This window comes from Plectropomus leopardus, chromosome 6 (assembly GCF_026936395.1).
Source record: "Plectropomus leopardus strain MGB_pleo_1.0 chromosome 6, ASM2693639v1, whole genome shotgun sequence".
NCBI lineage: Eukaryota > Metazoa > Chordata > Actinopteri > Perciformes > Serranidae > Plectropomus > Plectropomus leopardus.
In genome coordinates, this window is record NC_142181.1 from 27,477,015 (window position 1) to 27,494,158 (window position 17,144).

General features: G+C 35.3%; 4 protein-coding genes across 5 annotated transcripts; all 4 read left to right on the forward strand.

The window, feature by feature from the left end:
• Nucleotides 1-385: 385 nt before the first annotated feature.
• Nucleotides 386-1,996, forward strand: LOC121943748 (olfactory receptor 52E8-like). 2 transcript variants are annotated; one of them, XM_088078298.1, is made up of 2 exons: nt 386-401; nt 1,038-1,996. In XM_088078298.1, the coding sequence occupies exons 1-2, from the start codon at nt 398-400 to the stop codon at nt 1,994-1,996; spliced, it is 963 nt and encodes a 320-aa protein (XP_087934424.1). In that variant the 5' UTR covers nt 386-397. The 2 variants fall into 2 exon arrangements, with proteins under 2 accessions (XP_087934424.1, XP_042343287.1); XM_042487353.1 differs by lacking the exon at nt 386-401 and having other exon boundaries at nt 1,046-1,996.
• A 2,282-nt stretch (nt 1,997-4,278) lies between these two features.
• Nucleotides 4,279-5,259, forward strand: LOC121943577 (olfactory receptor 2AT4-like). Its single transcript, XM_042487132.2, has one exon. The coding sequence runs from the start codon at nt 4,294-4,296 to the stop codon at nt 5,257-5,259; it is 966 nt and encodes a 321-aa protein (XP_042343066.1). The 5' UTR covers nt 4,279-4,293.
• Nucleotides 5,260-10,221: 4,962 nt separating this feature from the next.
• LOC121943470 (olfactory receptor 52E8-like) lies at nt 10,222-11,190 on the forward strand. Its single transcript, XM_088078355.1, has one exon. It carries the CDS (start codon nt 10,222-10,224, stop codon nt 11,188-11,190), a length of 969 nt encoding a protein of 322 aa, XP_087934481.1.
• Nucleotides 11,191-13,219: 2,029 nt separating this feature from the next.
• Nucleotides 13,220-14,251, forward strand: LOC121943543 (olfactory receptor 52E8-like). The gene has a single exon (XM_042487083.2). It carries the CDS (start codon nt 13,286-13,288, stop codon nt 14,249-14,251), a length of 966 nt encoding a protein of 321 aa, XP_042343017.2. The 5' UTR covers nt 13,220-13,285.
• The last annotated feature ends 2,893 nt before the right edge of the window (nt 14,252-17,144 follow it).

Genomic DNA, 17,144 nt, shown 5'->3' on the forward strand with positions numbered 1-17,144 from the left:
TAATCAGTTTTTTGTAATGGAGACCACTAATACGACACAGCCTATAAGATTGAAAGACAGCAGTACAGAGGAATCCGGCGTCCAATATGTGTGTTCCTCCATCTAGCGGCTTCACTATTACTGCGGTGGCAACTGACTGCTGCCTGCTGACAGTGACAGCCGTAGATAAGCAATAAGGTCATAGCATTATGGTAACAGCAGCATGGGTAGTTGGATTGGTGACATTACACAGTGGCCCCCAGTTATTGATGAAGGTACTTGATGTGGATGCCGATTTTAACGTTATTCAAATCTGCATATGAAATATAATCAGGTGATGAAGTACAGTAATGTAATGTTACTAAAGTAACTGTACTAGCTAATGTTAGCTTGCACAATCAATAGAGTTGCATTACTTATGCTGTTGTTATTGGGAATGAAGTACTTTCTCTTAACATTCTTGATCCACTTCTGGTGAACACGGATTCGTGTATGAGAGAGGCAGTCTGAAAGGTGCCCTTAACTGCTTGGGCTAATGTGTTTGACTGAAAGAATCAATGGCAAAAAAAATTCTGTGGTTAGAGAAAGGTGTGCATGTTACTGATAAATCATTGTTTTACAATACTGTAGCTCAGATGAAATCATGAAGTGAGAGCAAACAATGTGTGAAAGATGTTGTTATATGCACAAATTACAATTTTACCCATTTACAAGTTTGTTTACATTTTTTAATTTCAAATTGTTATTTCTTTTCCTAAAATGATGTAATGTGTAAAGAAACACACACACACACACACACACACACACACACACACACACACACACACACACACACACCCCCACCCTCAAGTGTCATTACATCATTCACTACTAAGAATTTATAAGACGGCATGTAGAATCCACTTTGGACTGGGATACACTGAAACCTTGAAAGGTAAAAGAACAACACCTCAATCAGGCTAATCAATAATAGATGATGTCTGAATAATGACTGATGCCCAATTTCAAGCTTGCAAATTTCTTTTTTAGAGAGCATTTATTCTGACATTCTAACACATAAATTATTATGATTAGTACAAACACAACAATAAAAGACTTTGTGATACTTGGATTCCCAGGACTCGACCCAACATATTATGGACCTGTATCTACTCTTCTTTTCTTCACCTACTTGGCTATTCTTGTTGGAAATATTTTTATTTTAGTTTTTGTTGGAGTTGAGAGGACTCTGTATAAACCAACGTATCTGGTGTTCTGTCATCTGGCAATGAATGATTTGTTATTTGGGACAGTGACCTTACCGAAAATAATATCCAGATATTGGTGGGATGATAAGATAACATCTTTTGCTGCCTGCTTCACTCAGATGTATTTTGTTCATTCCCTTGGAGCAATTCATTCTCTCCTCCTGCTGATTATGGCTCTTGATCGTTTTATTGCCATTTGTTTTCCTTTAAAATATCCTGTTCTCATTTCAAACAAGATTATTTCTTTGTCTTGCGGGTTGTCATGGATTGGGACATTTCTTAGGATGATGGGAATTGCATTGCATGCCCTGACTTTGCCTTATTGTGACTCTAACATCATTGTGCAATGTTATTGCGACCACATTTCAATTACTAACATGGCATGTGGTGGAGATGTGAAATATGTTAAGACTGTTGCTGTTACTTTTGCAATGTTTAGTCTCTTGCTTCCAATTTCATTTATACTTTTTTCCTATATTTCCATCTTTGTGGTTGTTTTGAGAATGCAAAACAAGGAGGGACGATACAAAACCTTATCAACTTGTACACCACAGTTATTTATCTCTTGCCTCTATTACCTGCCGAGATGTTTTGTTTATCTAGCTCATAATACAGGATTCACTTTCAGTCCTGACATCCGCATTTTATTGGTACTGTTGTACAGTCTTATTCCTTGTGCAGTTAATCCAATCATATATTGCTTTAAAACCAAAGATATAAAAGATATTTTGATGAAGAGACTGAAAAATGTTAAAGTTGGAATTAAGTAAGTTTCAGAGTAATACGTACATACAGTGTAAAAAATATGGGCATTCAGTTCTTTCCATATTTGCCATCTAAGCCAGTTACATTTTACAGTAATTGAGATTGAAAGGTTAGGCTATATGTAATAGTAAATAATAATAAGCGCTTGTTTAATGACTGTTTAGCCTACATTTCGCAGTACTGCCAAATAATTAAAATGCAGTTTTTTGCATTTTCTGTTGAAGACCTGTAAAAAGTTTTAATCTACAGTAATATGTAAATGTGAGAAAGTGACACAATGAATGTCATTCAAATAAAACAAAAATGTAATATACAAAATACCAGTGCCTTACTTTTGTTTCACATTTACTGAATGCCTTTTACATGTTGATGCATTTTAATGAGCCTGATTAAAATGTACAAATAATGTTTTTAAAAAAAAATTGTTTCACTTTATTGTACATTATTATTTTCAACAAAATTAAAGCAAACTGACCTGTATCACGATGCACAAAAGCAAGACCAAAAAAAAAAAAAAACCATCAATTTACCAGCATGTATTTTCACCATGAGCCTTCTGTGCTGTAAGTGTTAAGTGTGCAAAGAATGGATGGCATCTATTCTTTTTTTTTTTCATCTGTTTTATCTGAACCCTGAACAAACAAAAGTTTGTTTTATCATTTAAAAGTGTCTTTCCTGCAAATTGCTCTTTCTGCCTTTTGCAGTTTTTAACAATCCAAGACGATGAGACTTAAGAGGAGAGGAGTGTGTGTTCAGAATTTGGCCAAGGTTTGTGAGAGGATGAACAGGGAGGGTCATTTTCTTGTCTTTTGGCAAAGGCATACATCAAACTGAACAACAGCTGCTCAATTTCTTTAGAGTGAATCAGGTTACCGTTTTACATGACATCGTTGTGCTCATATATTGACAATATGCATTGTATTATACTGAGTATAGGTACAGTATATTCCAATTCATTTATTTTTTTATCAAAATGCCGAAGTGCTAAAATGTTACTGTCTATCCCAATAGTAGTTATCCATTGATTAGAAAGTAGGAAATTAACAGAAAAATCAACTATAATGCTACAGCGTTTTAGAAAGCCAAAATATGGGACTTAAATCAACTCAGTCTACAAAATACCCAGTGCAGTGTGTTGTTGGCCCATTTGTTTAAGGTTAGGAGAAAGATTAAGGTTGTGATAGAATATAACCTCATTCCTACTCATCTTATTTTGACCCCAGCGGCAGCCTTGCACAATGTGTGTTGATGTACTGGATCAGCAGTAGTGTTAATTTTGGCAGCGATTTTAGATTTAGTCATAGTCTTGAGACAAAAATGCTTATTAGTGTTAATCACATTTTAGTCATTTTCATCCCTCATAGCTTTAGTGTAGTTTTAGTTGATGAAAACTCAAAACGTTTTCGTCAATGACATTTTAGTCATGATGTTTTTCAAACTAGTCCATTGGGCTCACACAGGTCCCAGAAATTACAATCAAGGTGACAGGAAGAATAAAAAAAATATTTTGAAATAATTTAGATAAAATAGGTCTAAAATTTAATTTGAAAAGCTCTAAACCTCTCTATTTCTGGCCTCAAACACCACAGATAACTAATATGAGACAACTGGGATTTGTACCCAGGTTCATTCTGAACTCTGACACATTGTTCAAACTGTCAGGAGGTAGAAAAATAACTTCATTTCAGCCTAAATTCTTTGTGAATCTGCAACATGTTTGTCTGAAACTCATGTCCTCTCACAGAGTTGGTGTTTAAATCTAAAATTTTGACTGTCAGTGAAAACTGCACTGACTTCAGACTGTTTTTGTTGACCAATCTTAGATTTTTATTACACCATAAAAACAACAAAAAGTTTTTTTTATTCACACTGTTATTAGTTCAACCTAAGTTTAATCTAGACATTACTGTCTGCATTGTTGTGATATGTTCAAGTTAAATTTGTTGGAACATGGCTCTTTGACTGACATTATGATCCTTTGAGAATATGTTAGATCAAGAATAATAAAAGGCTGATTATCATCTGGCATCTAGACATTGCAGTGGGATTTGGATACCAAACTCCAATCCAAAGTAAGAGCTGTATTCAGACAGTGTATTGAAGAGCACACATTTTCCTGCATAAACGATTTTCAGATTTATGGCATCATTTTGAAAAATTAGGGTGTTGGATTACTATGTAAGATTATATTGTATGTTGGTTGTACATTCTGTGATTAATATTCTAAAGGTTTTATCAGTGCTTTTACTTGCAGGCCTTTATTGCATGTCTTAGTTCATGATTGCTACTGTAAACTCAAATTATGATGGCCAATTTTACAAGTGTGAGAAGCTTTTTCATCCTAGGATTCCCTGGACTTTCACCAAAGTATTATGGACCTGTGTCTGCTTTGCTCTTTTTTGTCTACCTAGCTATTGCAATAGGAAATATTTTCATTTTAGCTTTTGTGATTTATGAGAAGTCGCTGCAGAAACCAACATATCTGGTCTTCTGTCACCTGGCGCTGAATGACCTTACATTTGGCACTCTGACTCTCCCAAAGATCATATCAAAATACTGGTTTGGCGATGACATGATTTCATTTTATGGGTGCTTTACACAGATGTTCTTTGTTCATTATTTGGGATCAGTAACGTCTTTCATCTTGTTGGTGATGGCTCTTGATCGATTTATTGCAATATGTATCCCTCTGCGCTATCCTGTCCTGATCACAAACAACATCATATCGGTGCTCTGTGGCTTTGCCTGGTTCATACCTCTACCTTTGATGGTAGGTGTTGTGCTCCATGCCCTCACTTTACCTTTCTGTAAATCAAATGTCATCGCTCAGTGCTTCTGTGACCACATTTCTATAACAAGTCAGGCATGTGGGGACGATGTTAAAATTGTTGCAGTCACGTCTCTGTGTGTAGCCATGTTTTGTCTTTTGCTTCCTCTTGCGTTCATCTTGTTTTCCTACATCTCAATCATTGTGGGTATTCTGAAAATATTTAATGCTGCAGGTCGCAAGAGAACTTTATCAACCTGTACCCCACAGATATTTATCACTTGTCTGTTTTACCTCCCCAGATGTTTTGTTTATGTAGCTAATACTGTTGGATTCTCCTTCAGTTTCGATGTTCGTATTTTATTGATACTGTTGTACAGTCTTTTTCCTGCTGCTGTTAATCCCATCATATACTGTTTCAAGACTCAAGACATTAAGATGCTATTGATGAAGAGGCTAAAGAAAACTAAAATTGGAATAAAGATACAACTTTCATACTAATGTGAAGTTGGTGAATGAGGCAGAATGCAAACAATAAGCCAACAGCAGGTTTTATTTGTTCCAGTAAAGTATGTGACACTGACATTTTGGGCTTTACACTTAACCTCCAACTTTTATTATTACTTTGCACCAGCCATTCATTTCTCTTCTCTGCACCTTTTAGTTGAAAGGAAATATGGCAAACTGCTAATCCAAGCTAAAGCAGGGCTTGATTGGCAAAATTTGAGTTAAAGATATGATATCTATTGGTACACTACCTTTGGGTTGATGGATACAATTAATTAATTTAACTGATCAGTGAACACACAGTGTCTTGATGTACACATTTAAAAAAGGGCAAAACCTAGTCATTGTTTTTGATTATGAACATAACTTAAGTAATTAATGCCCCAAGATTTCTAAGCCATGTCTGAGCCTGTGATTAAATAAAACAGTAAACCTGTTGTAAACTTTTAGACAATAAACTTTTGTAATCACTTGTTTTTTGTATCGTTGTTTTGTTCTACCAGCTAATTAAAGAAACAACTAAGACAATATTCATGTCATATAATGTTTGAGAGGGTTAGGAGTTAGGTAGGCCGAACTTTATAAATTAAGTTTATTAACTAATGTAATTGCATTATTGTTCATTAAGACTACTTTAAACACATGTAATTATTGTATCATTTTAAAATGACACATGATGTTGCTGATGTAGACCAACAATGCTGGTGACACTGATCAGATCGACATTGTGTCTTCATGCGTTGTGTATTTGCGTGGATGTAAATATGGATGAGAAAGGGGAGGGGAGAGACAAAAAGACAGAGAGTCTTTTAGGGCTGCACTTTATGCTCAAAATTCATATTGCCATTATTTTGACAGGATATTGCAATTAAGATACACATCCTGATTTTAACAGGAATAGTCAATTTTGCATTTTATTTTCACTGGAAATATATAAAATGATGATGATGTGACTTCACTATGAAGGATCTGCACCAAACAACTACATATGTCTGACGTATGATTTGTTGGGGTATTTCTATAGCTCCACAATGCTTAATTTATATTGGTATATTGTGACACATTTTATCATCAAATTAGGACCTGCCATGTGGATATTCCACTTGGTCACACTTGTGATTTTAATTTTATTTTAAATAACACAGCCCTAGTTTTCATGTAAGCATGCAAAGAAGTCAGTGATATTCCATAATGCACAGAGCATCTCTGTTCTTAGTTGGTGCATTATTTAATTAAAAAGTACAAGACTTTCCTTTTTTTCACTTATTTAATTGTTATGTGACTTGTTTTCAGGATCTTCAAATTAAGATTACACAATAAAAGGTGAAACTGACATGCAAAAGTGGGTTCCTAATTGCAAACAGAAAGATGAAACAATTAAAGAATGTAATGTAGAAAATGAGGCAAAATATTCTGAATAAACTGTTCCATTATGCCAAGGATCTGTTGTCCTCACACATCTAGAAGCTAAAGAGCAACATATACAAGCAGCATATAATGTATCACATTACTTTTTTTCTATGGAAGCTGTGTTTTATTGCATGTGGTTGCAACTGATGTGTGGCAATGGCACTGTCCTATTTCCAAGTGCCATATTTGAAAGGTGTTTTAAAAAATGTAGAAAGAAATCTCTGAAACTGAATCTTCCAACTGAACAGACAATAGTAAATCACTATTGTCACAACAGAATCAGCAGCTTTCAGAATTTGAGCTCAACTCACTGTTGACTCAGAGCTCCAACCTCTGCTGTGATTTTCGGACACCATGGAACAAACTTACAACTTCAAGGACATATACTTTAAGATAGTCTAAAAGGATTCATCAACTGTAACTATAACTCAGTAGTAGTAGTATACCACCCACAATTCCACCTGAAAGCACAAATATGCCATCCTCACAGGAAATGAAGACACACCCATGACCAAGCATTACAAGAAGCAACATGGATATAAACTAAACACACATAAACACAAACAAAACAATAAAGGCCAAATAAATGGCTAAAAAGGGAGGAGATAAACTAAAGAAACTGTTACACAGAGAAATGATTTGGATCTTCCAGTAAACCACAACTAGCCAAGGCCTGAATGAAGCGCTAGACAATGTTCCACATGTGTAAATATATTATTGTGAGTGAATACCCTCGCCCAACCTATCTTTTTCTTTATCTACTTACACTCCCAGTCATCTCGCCCCTCACTGCAGGTTTTCAACTTCAGTGAGTATGTACACATGCACAAAATATTAAATTTTTTGCCCTTACTCTGAAAAAGACAATATTCCTACTAAGCTTTTTACATTGCTAATGGAACAAGAATACTCCACTAATATTCCTGTTTACATGAAGCCGTGTATACTTAGATGAACATGCCCTAACACGTTGTTTGTCCCATCAAAATATAGAAAAGTAGGATGGCTGCATCATTTTGCTTCTTTTGCACCAATATAGGACATTTTTGAAGTTATATGCAGGGGGGCTTTAATGAAACCACATCCAGAGCTGAAGAAGCTTGTTGTCCATTTGGGAACAAATGACATCTCAAGACAACAGTCTGAGCTACTAAAGCTGGACTTCATCTGTTGAAACTCCTGCAGACACAGAAGTGCCACGCCTACGTCTCTGGACCGTTACCCACTCTTGGCCGAAGGGCAAGACTTCCCTCCCCTGTTAAGTTTACACACCTGGCTGTCTTCTGCTTGCAGGGAATATGATGTGACTTTCATTGACAATTTTAACTTGTTTTGGGAGTGAAGACAGCTCTACTGGAGGATGGCCTTCACCCAAAAACAACTGGCTCTTGCATTTTAATGGCAAACACCTGATGTCCCCCGGGTCCGAGCCCACGTAAGATCAGTTCCCCTTATTTATTCTCTGCTTATAGCGGACAAGGACCTGCTACTGTAGCTCCCCCTTTTATTACTGATAACAGTGGCTCATTTCCTAAGAGTTCTTATCATGTTAATAAAAAGATTAAAAATCTGCCTCTAGATCAGCAGGAGGAGGAGGCTGCTTCTATACCGCCATTGCTTGTCACACAGCCTGACGAGGTCAAGTTGCAACAGTGCTAGTATTCAGTCTGCTGAGCCAGGTTACTGATGGTTTAACCCTTAACTCAGAACTTTAAAGCCCGTAATGGTCTGGGGATTGTTCATGTAAATGCCAGGAGCCTTTTTACCAAAGATAGATCTCTTGAGAATTTGGGTCAGCAACACAGACCCAGACATTATTGTAATTTCAGAGTCCTGGTTAAATAATGATGTTTCTAAGTCAGACGCAAATCTTTCTGGTTACAGCATATTTAGAGCGGATAGAGTTAAACAAGGTGGCTATTTCTGTGAGGAAAAATTTAACTACTTCTGTAAAATTTCACAGACATGATCTTTATTTATTGATATTACTGGGTTTTTTTTAATGTCATCATTTTATTTTCTTCTGTTCTGTTGTTACATCATTTTTTCACTGGTTGCAGATTTGTTTGCTATTAAATCTGTTTCATCCTTTTATTGATTTCATTGCAACTTGTGACTTTTGATAGCCATTGCTGCTACTTGTTTGTTTTTGTTGAATTTGTTGCTATTATATATTGTATATCCCTTTGGCCCACTGAATGTGAATTCAGGGCATTGCTGTCAAGTCAAGTCAAGTCAGTTTTATTTATAAAGCCCATTATCACAAAGAGGGTTTTACAGCATACGACATCCCTCTGCCCTTAGACCCTCACATCGTCTAAGGAACCCCCCCAAAAAAAAAAACCTGTAATGAGGGCAAATAAATGGTAGAAACCTCAGGAAGAGCAACTGAGAAGGGATCCCTATTCCAGGACGGACAGACGTGCAATAGATGTCGTAAAACACCTTCATGCTCAGTCAATTTTCCCTGAATAAACAGTGGTTAATGCTTAAATATGTACTATATTTCATTTCAAAAAATGGAAAAAAAAAAATCCATGCACAGTCATTTTATTTTGTTACTGTAAGGTTTGGGTCAAACATAACATAAGCTCTCTTACGTCACTGATATACTTTGAGGTATACCAGTTGGAGATAAACCTCAGGAAAAGCAGTCACAATTATAAAGTTTTAACCCCAGTATTCTTTCTTGATTGACTGTTTGGAAGATTCAGTAACCAGACTGAATGTAGCTTAAGTGCGCCTTTTAAAATCTATATTATTTTGATATAATATTGATGTAAATTATATTGGGTGTACAACTGATCTGTGATAACCATCATGAAGAAGACACCATTAAGTTGTTTGGGCACTTGAAAGATTCATTTGAGAATATGACCCTTTGAGGATATACATGGTCAGACAAAACAAGGCATAAATATTAGCTGTCAGCCAGGCGGAGAACTCAACTTTAGGTTGCTGGCCTGCAGCTGAAAGGTAAGAATCTTACATGGAATCTGAATGGAAACCACTAAATGTATATAATATTGTATAACTGTCTTTGGCAGATAACCCACTGACTAAAATAACAAGAAAACAAAAAGTACAACCTTTGATCAAAATATAAAATGATGTGTTACAATTCATGACAAAGGTTTTGCAATCGTTGTTGGGTAGAGGGATGAAAAATGTAAAAATTAATACATTTTATGGGATCAATTAATGTTTTAATTGCATTAATCATTAATCTAATGTTTTTTTTAATGTAATCATGTAAGCTGCTATATTAGAAATCATAAATAATGACAAATGCCAGTCACACATCACCTAATCCCATAGCAATGTGCTTTCAGAATTTTTCTCTAGTGATTTCTAAGGGTTCACTTTATAAATAAAGCGAACAAATTTTCATATTAGAGAAGCTTTAACTTGCGTATGTTTCATAAAACGTAAATCAAATCTAAAAAGAAATTACTCAGCTTATTAATTTGATCTGTCAAGCAACTAATAATGCACTTTTTCCTTTTGATATACTATCTTTTTCTGTTAATGTGAAATTAGGTAATAATGAACTACTCCAATTTAACCAGGATGAGAAGTTTTGTCATTCTCGGATTCCCTGGACTTTCATCAAAGTATTATGGACCTGTGTCTGCTTTGCTCTTTTTTGTCTACCTAGCTATTGCAATAGGAAATGTTTTCATTTTAGCTTTTGTGATTTATGAGAAGTCGCTGCAGAAACCAACATATCTGGTCTTCTGTCACCTGGCGCTGAATGACCTTACATTTGGCACTCTGACTCTCCCAAAGATCATATCAAAATACTGGTTTGGCGATGACATGATTTCATTTTATGGGTGCTTTACACAGATGTTCTTTGTTCATTATTTGGGATCAGTAACGTCTTTCATCTTGTTGGTGATGGCTCTTGATCGATTTATTGCAATATGTATCCCTCTGCGTTATCCTGTCCTGATCACAAACAACATCATATCAGTGCTCTGTGGCTTTGCCTGGTTCATACCTGTGTCTCTGATGGTGACCATTGTGCTCCATGCCCTCACTTTACCTTTCTGTAAATCAAATGTCATCGCTCAGTGCTTCTGTGACCACATTTCTATAACAAGTCAGGCATGTGGGGACGATGTTAAAATTGTACAGGTCACTACTCTCTGTATGGCCATGTTTTGTCTCTTGCTTCCTCTTGCATTCATCTTGTTTTCCTACATTTCCATTATTGTGGTTATTTTAAAGATGTCCAATGCTGCGGGACGCAAAAGAACCTTATCAACCTGTACCCCACAGATATTTATCACTTGTCTGTTTTACCTCCCCAGATGTTTTGTTTATGTAGCTAATACTGTTGGATTTTCCATCAGTTTGGATGTTCGTATTTTATTGGTATTGTTGTACAGTCTTTTTCCTGCTGCTGTTAATCCCATCATATACTGTTTCAAGACTCAAGACATTAAGCAGACTTTGATGAAGAAGCTGAAAACAACTAGGATTGGAATAGAGATAACACTTTCATTATAATCCCTTTAAAATTGGCTAAATTTGCAAGAAATGTGACAGTACGACAATTTTTTTTTCAGTTCGGCTAAAGGTTGGCATGATGTGTACAGTATATTTTTTGTGCTCGTGTGTTTCATTACTGTAACACATGTTGTCAAGATTATAATGTTATCTAAATGGTACTAGTAATAATATCACATAAAAGCTTGACTAATACTGCACTGTATGTTATACCATGGATGTGACCAGTTAAAATAATTCTGTACATTTTCTACATTATGAGGACTTCAATAAAGTCTTTTAATCACACACAAGCTTGGGGTTACATTTACTGAGCCCTACACAAGCCCCTAGAATTATAATCTCTGGAATAAACGTTTAGGCCTATAAGCAAAAATGCCAGACACAGTGCATTTCGTCATTATTAAGGGAATGACGAGTGCAGACAATTAGCACCATGTGTGGCTTTTCTGCACACAGATGTGGGATTCTTCAGGGAAGTGGTGGTTTTGATTCAATATTAATAGTAAATACCTTAAACAAGTGTTCTGACTGCCTAAAAATAAAAACATTAACATGCTCAGGCTGCTACAAGCTGATATTGCAGTGAAACAAATGAAGGTGAACACTGAGCAGATAAACTCAGTAGGCATATATACATTGTCCTCACAATGTTGATGAATGAACATAGTTGAATTGGAATGATGTTTCTCTTAAACATATTTGCTACTTGGGATGGGCATTTCAGTAATTCCCATATTCAAGTAGTCGCATTCAATATTCATTAAGAATCATGAAGACCAAAATATCAGATGTGAGAAAAGGGTCTGAAATGAACACCGAAGGAAAAATATGGGTCGGGATTAGTTTTAGTCATCTTTTCTGCGCTGCATAGACTGTAAGGATTAGGTACAATACGCAAGTTTAACATTAAATAGCTTGCATTGTCTATCTAGTTAGTTTATTTTGTTGAAATACTTCTAATAAACTTTTAATAAGTATGGCCAATTTATGTTAAAATGTATCATTAACATAAATAATATTTATCATATATATATATATATATATATATATATATATATATATATATATATATATATATATATATATAACCAATTACTCTGCATGTTTAATGAATACTGACGTCCAAATCGATAGTTTGACTTCTCAAGTACTCATGCCCATCCCTATTTGCTACAGTATACAGATTTGTGTGTACAAACAATTTCTAGCTGTCACTAACTTTAAAAAAAAAAAAATCCATTCCATTTATTAAAATGCAATTTTATTAAAATTTATTTTAATAAGAGCTTTTTAAATTAAAAGGCTATTAAAATGTAATTTGAATAAAAGATAAACGCTATTATTTTAAACAAATTTCAATCCATTCAAAACAAATACTAACTTATTACTAAATTAAATCATCTTTTATCTTTTTTCCTTTGAGTTTTTGTATGCTATATTTAAATGCAGCATTCATCAACTTCATGGATGAATTTATTAATTGATTATAAATAAAAACTGATGAGTCTACAATTTTCCAGTGGCACATTCCAGACTTCATACAATCTATACAAACTAAGGGCAATAAATCGTTTCCAAAATGTTTATTTAAAAAAATGTTTAAATCGGCTTCCACTTCCTCTTTTTTTTCAAATTTGATTGATACTGCAACTCATAAAACTTAAGAGGGATTTTAAAAGAACTGAGCTGTCTTCTAATATATCTTTAACTTGTACTCAATTCTATCTGTGTCATGTCAATACTGATCATAAGTAGAATTGGTGAAACTCATTTGGGGGCATGACCCTTTGGGATTTAACTGTTCACACAAAATATACTGTAACATCAAACAAGATGCTAAGCACATATAAGGTGGCTCTGCAGCAGGATACTGCAGTACACTCATGGAGGCAGCACTTTGGCAAGTTTTACAAGGTAAGATTTACACTTAAGATCTTTTATAAAAAATGTGCACTGCAGTGACATATGGAATTTTTTGCAGAAATGAAGTAGTTTTGTTGTTATTGCTTCTATGTTATTTTTGTCACATATAATAACTGCTTAAACCTTTGTGTTTCTCTTTGATAGGTTGTCCCTGTTAATTCCAGTGATTATGTTGTACACTAATGTAACAAGTATAAAACATTTCTTCATTCTGGGATTTCCTGGACTTTCACAGGTGTATTATGGACCTGCGTCAGTCCTGCTCTTTCTTGTCTTTTTGGCTATCGCTGTAGGAAATATTTTTATTTTGGTGTTTGTTAAATGTGAAAGGTCTCTACACCAACCCTCATACCTGCTCTTCTGCCACTTGGCACTAACCGACTTGGCGTTTGGGACTGTTACTCTGCCAAAGATTATATCAAAATATTGGTTTGATGACAGCATTATTTCATTTTACGGATGTTTTGCACAAATGTACTTTGTCCATTTTTTAGGGGCCACTCATTCTTTCATCCTGATGGTGATGGCCCTTGATCGCTTCATTGCAATTTGTGCTCCGCTGCGTTACCCAGCTCTTTTCACAAACACCACTGTGTCTGTGCTTTGTGGAATATCATGGTTTATGCCAATGTCATGGATGGTGGGTATAGTTTTAGATGCACTTTCTTTGCCTTTCTGTAATTCAAACATAATTGTACAGTGCTATTGTGACCATATAGCAATAACAGTGCTTGGATGTGAATCTGTACGGGAAGTTCAGGTGGTTGCATTTGGTCTTGCCATGTTCAGTTTGTTGTTGCCTCTGGGTTTTATCATCTTCTCTTATTTTGTCATCATTGTTGCTGTCGTGAGAATGTCCAACTCTGATGGTCGCCACATCAGGGCGCTGTCTACCTGCACACCACAGCTTCTCATCACGTGTCTATATTACATGCCGAGATGTTTTGTGTACCTGGCCAATAATGTGGGATTCACTTTCAGTGTTCCAGTGCGCATTGTTGTTGTAATGCTGTACAGTCTTTTACCTGCTGCCATCAACCCAGTAATATACTGTTTCAAAACCAAGGATATCAAAGAGAACTTGAAAAAGAGATTTTTTAGGAGAACAATTAATATAGGCACAAATCCTGGATAAAGTACAATATGGCAAAATGCAAGTAAGAAGACAACATAACCGAGAAATGTGCAATTTATGAATTGAGTAATATATTGTTAACTTTTGCTGTTTCCTGTGTCACGTTCATATAAGTTTTAGAATCAATTTTGATATTTCGCTGTGCAATTTTTAGAGCACTGCATACACAGGCTGCTATTTACAATTTATAAAATTATTTCTGAGCCATGACGCAGCCTGAAATCCACAAGCCTGATTGATCCAACTACATACTTTGTTAGTCATTGACTGTTCAAGGTCTCTCAGCGCTGGATCTCCTTGTCTGAGTGAGAAGCCAAATCAAAATCAACTTTACACCCTATAATTAAACTCACTTGTACTGGGAGGCTTTCTCTTTTAAAAAAGTATTGCAATAATGTTATGCTTTGTACATAATGCTTTATTATATTGGTGTTTCATTCTGTTTTCTACTTTTATATTTACTAATCTTATGTCACATTTTTTTTAGCATTGCTTATTGTTTCTTTTAAGATAATATTTTTTAATTATAAGTTAAGTTGTCTCTTTGTTTAAAAATGCATGGACAAAATGTATTAAAATGTTCTTATTATTGTATAATAAATGCAATTTTTATCAGCCCCTTGTGTCAAAACAGTCACATCTCAGCATTTCTGTTGCTGAGTAATACTGTTGAGGGCTTCTTCAGGCAAAAAAACAAAATAAGTGACTTTCTCTGTCTAAACTCCTGCATGCTACAAAACATAAATGTTGAATATACAATAACAGTGAATTGTCCTATTTTTTGCACACCAGTTCAGATCATTAAAAATAATTATTAGGGTGAAATCTGAGAAGATCAGGAGCCAGTATTATGATTTAACATTGTCCGACCAAACAAGGCACAATCTTGTAACCCACTGGCTATCACTCTGCTGATAAATCTCTGGGCGCACAACAGACAATATTTGGGGATAAAGAATGCAGAGCACAAAACCCTGGATATAATCTTTAATTTTGACACTGTAACCTAATGTTGTGGTCATTTAGCTAATCTGAGGCTATTTGGTAAATCAATTGATTTTTTTCATGAAAAAAAAGTTCACTCGCAATATTTAATTATCATTACCGAACCGGCGTATGTCTGCGTGCACTGAGTAGACAGACTCAACTTCAACTTGAACCTCAACTTCAAACAACTTTATTTATCCCAACAGGGCAATTCAGTTTCATAATCTACCCAGATCAGACCCAAACTGACGGACAACAACACGCAACACTCAGCAGCAGTGGCCGTACATAGGAGAAATCAGCACATGGGCAAGATACACACTGGCAGCATACTGACCCACACGAGAACCGGGCAGAATAATAAAAAAACAACAAGAAAAAAACATCATAGAATGTATATTTGGGCTTGCCAGCCATGTGAAGAGAGAGGCCCTATGAAAAACCAACCATGCCTGTAGAGAATAAAACAGTCATTTAAAAAGACTACTGTCAACATTTAACAGCCTGATAGCAGAAGGAATAAAGGACTTAGAGTACCGATTTGTTTTTGTAAGAGGGGCTTTGTAGTGCTGGCCTGAGGGTATTAAAGTGAATTCACTTGATAAAACATGATCAGGTTGACTAATAATTCCCCTTTCTCTCTTGGCTACATACAGTATCTCTCCCAAAGGAAGCCTAGGTCTGTGCACACCATTTGATTAGCAGATACGCTGGATCAGCTGCTAAATTTGAGCAGTTACTGTCACCATGACCACATGACCCAGACAAACACAAACAATATAACTGACAAGACAGAGAACTTCTGAATGTCATTTAGGCTTGAATAAAATCATACTGTGAACTTTACTTTCCATGTAGTTAACTATTTGCCAATTAGGGCCGCTACTGTTTGTTTCGGCAGCTAACAATTACATGGTTGCTGCCGCTGGCTGACAGATTACACTCCATTTAATCAGCTTTCCCAGCCCCTGGTGTTGCACAGGAGTGCTGAAATGGAGCAGACCCAGTGTTTGCCCTGAGCCTCAGCATTCTTTGACACTGTAAACCACTGTATTGGTTTTGAATTAAATACATACATAAGCAGGCTAAGTAAAAGATGTGCTACTGAAATTTTACAGAATTTGGCAACCTTTTATTGATAATTTAAACTACATCATCTCGTGGGAAGAACAGAAATGGTCCTTTATCCCTAACAAGGATATAATGGTAAGGAATTAGGGATCAGAGTTTTGTAGTATCCCCTCCATCCACCTGTTTTTTTGGTTTGTTTTTTTACTATTATTATTCTATTTCATACCTCTTTTGTTTTATTGTTTGCTTTTCTTTTTCTTTTTTTAAAAATGATATTTATTTAATTCCATGTTTATTTATTATTTATAGAGGGACATATCAGTCATCTCAGTTCTAAGTAATGTTGCTACATGCGTTGAATTATCACACTCTCCAAAAGTAAAATCCTTTTTGAGAATGCTCTTGGCATGTGAAAACCGATGGACATGACAAATATAATAGTGGTCGAGTGGGGACAGTGGAAATTACAGATTATGTAATATTATTGTGACCCAAAGAATCATATGAATGTGAAATGAGGCCTTTCCCTCTCTTTTCCTCACTATCTTTTATTAATATGTGCTATTTTATTTTAGATTAGAATGTATTCTAGTGTATCATTTTACTTTAGTTGTTAAAAAAAGACAATAAATCTAGTTTAAAAAAAAAAAATGTATATAGACCTAACTTTTAGCCTACTTTTTAATAGGCCTATAGATAATACTGAAAGGGGTGCCCTTTTTTTTTTTTTGCTTGAGCACCTGTTCCCCAAAATGTGTGTGCACGGCTCTGCCTCTCAGTCACTTCTGGTACATGGCCTGAGTAGTTGGTTTAAAAGTATGATAGAAAAATACAT

What these genes read in the sequence shown, in the direction of transcription:
- LOC121943577 (XM_042487132.2), top strand. Translation starts at nt 4,294, where the DNA reads ATGATGGCCAATTTTACAAGTGTGAGAAGCTTTTTCATCCTAGGATTC.
- LOC121943470 (XM_088078355.1), top strand. Translation starts at nt 10,222, where the DNA reads ATGAACTACTCCAATTTAACCAGGATGAGAAGTTTTGTCATTCTCGGA.
- LOC121943543 (XM_042487083.2), top strand. Translation starts at nt 13,286, where the DNA reads ATGTTGTACACTAATGTAACAAGTATAAAACATTTCTTCATTCTGGGA.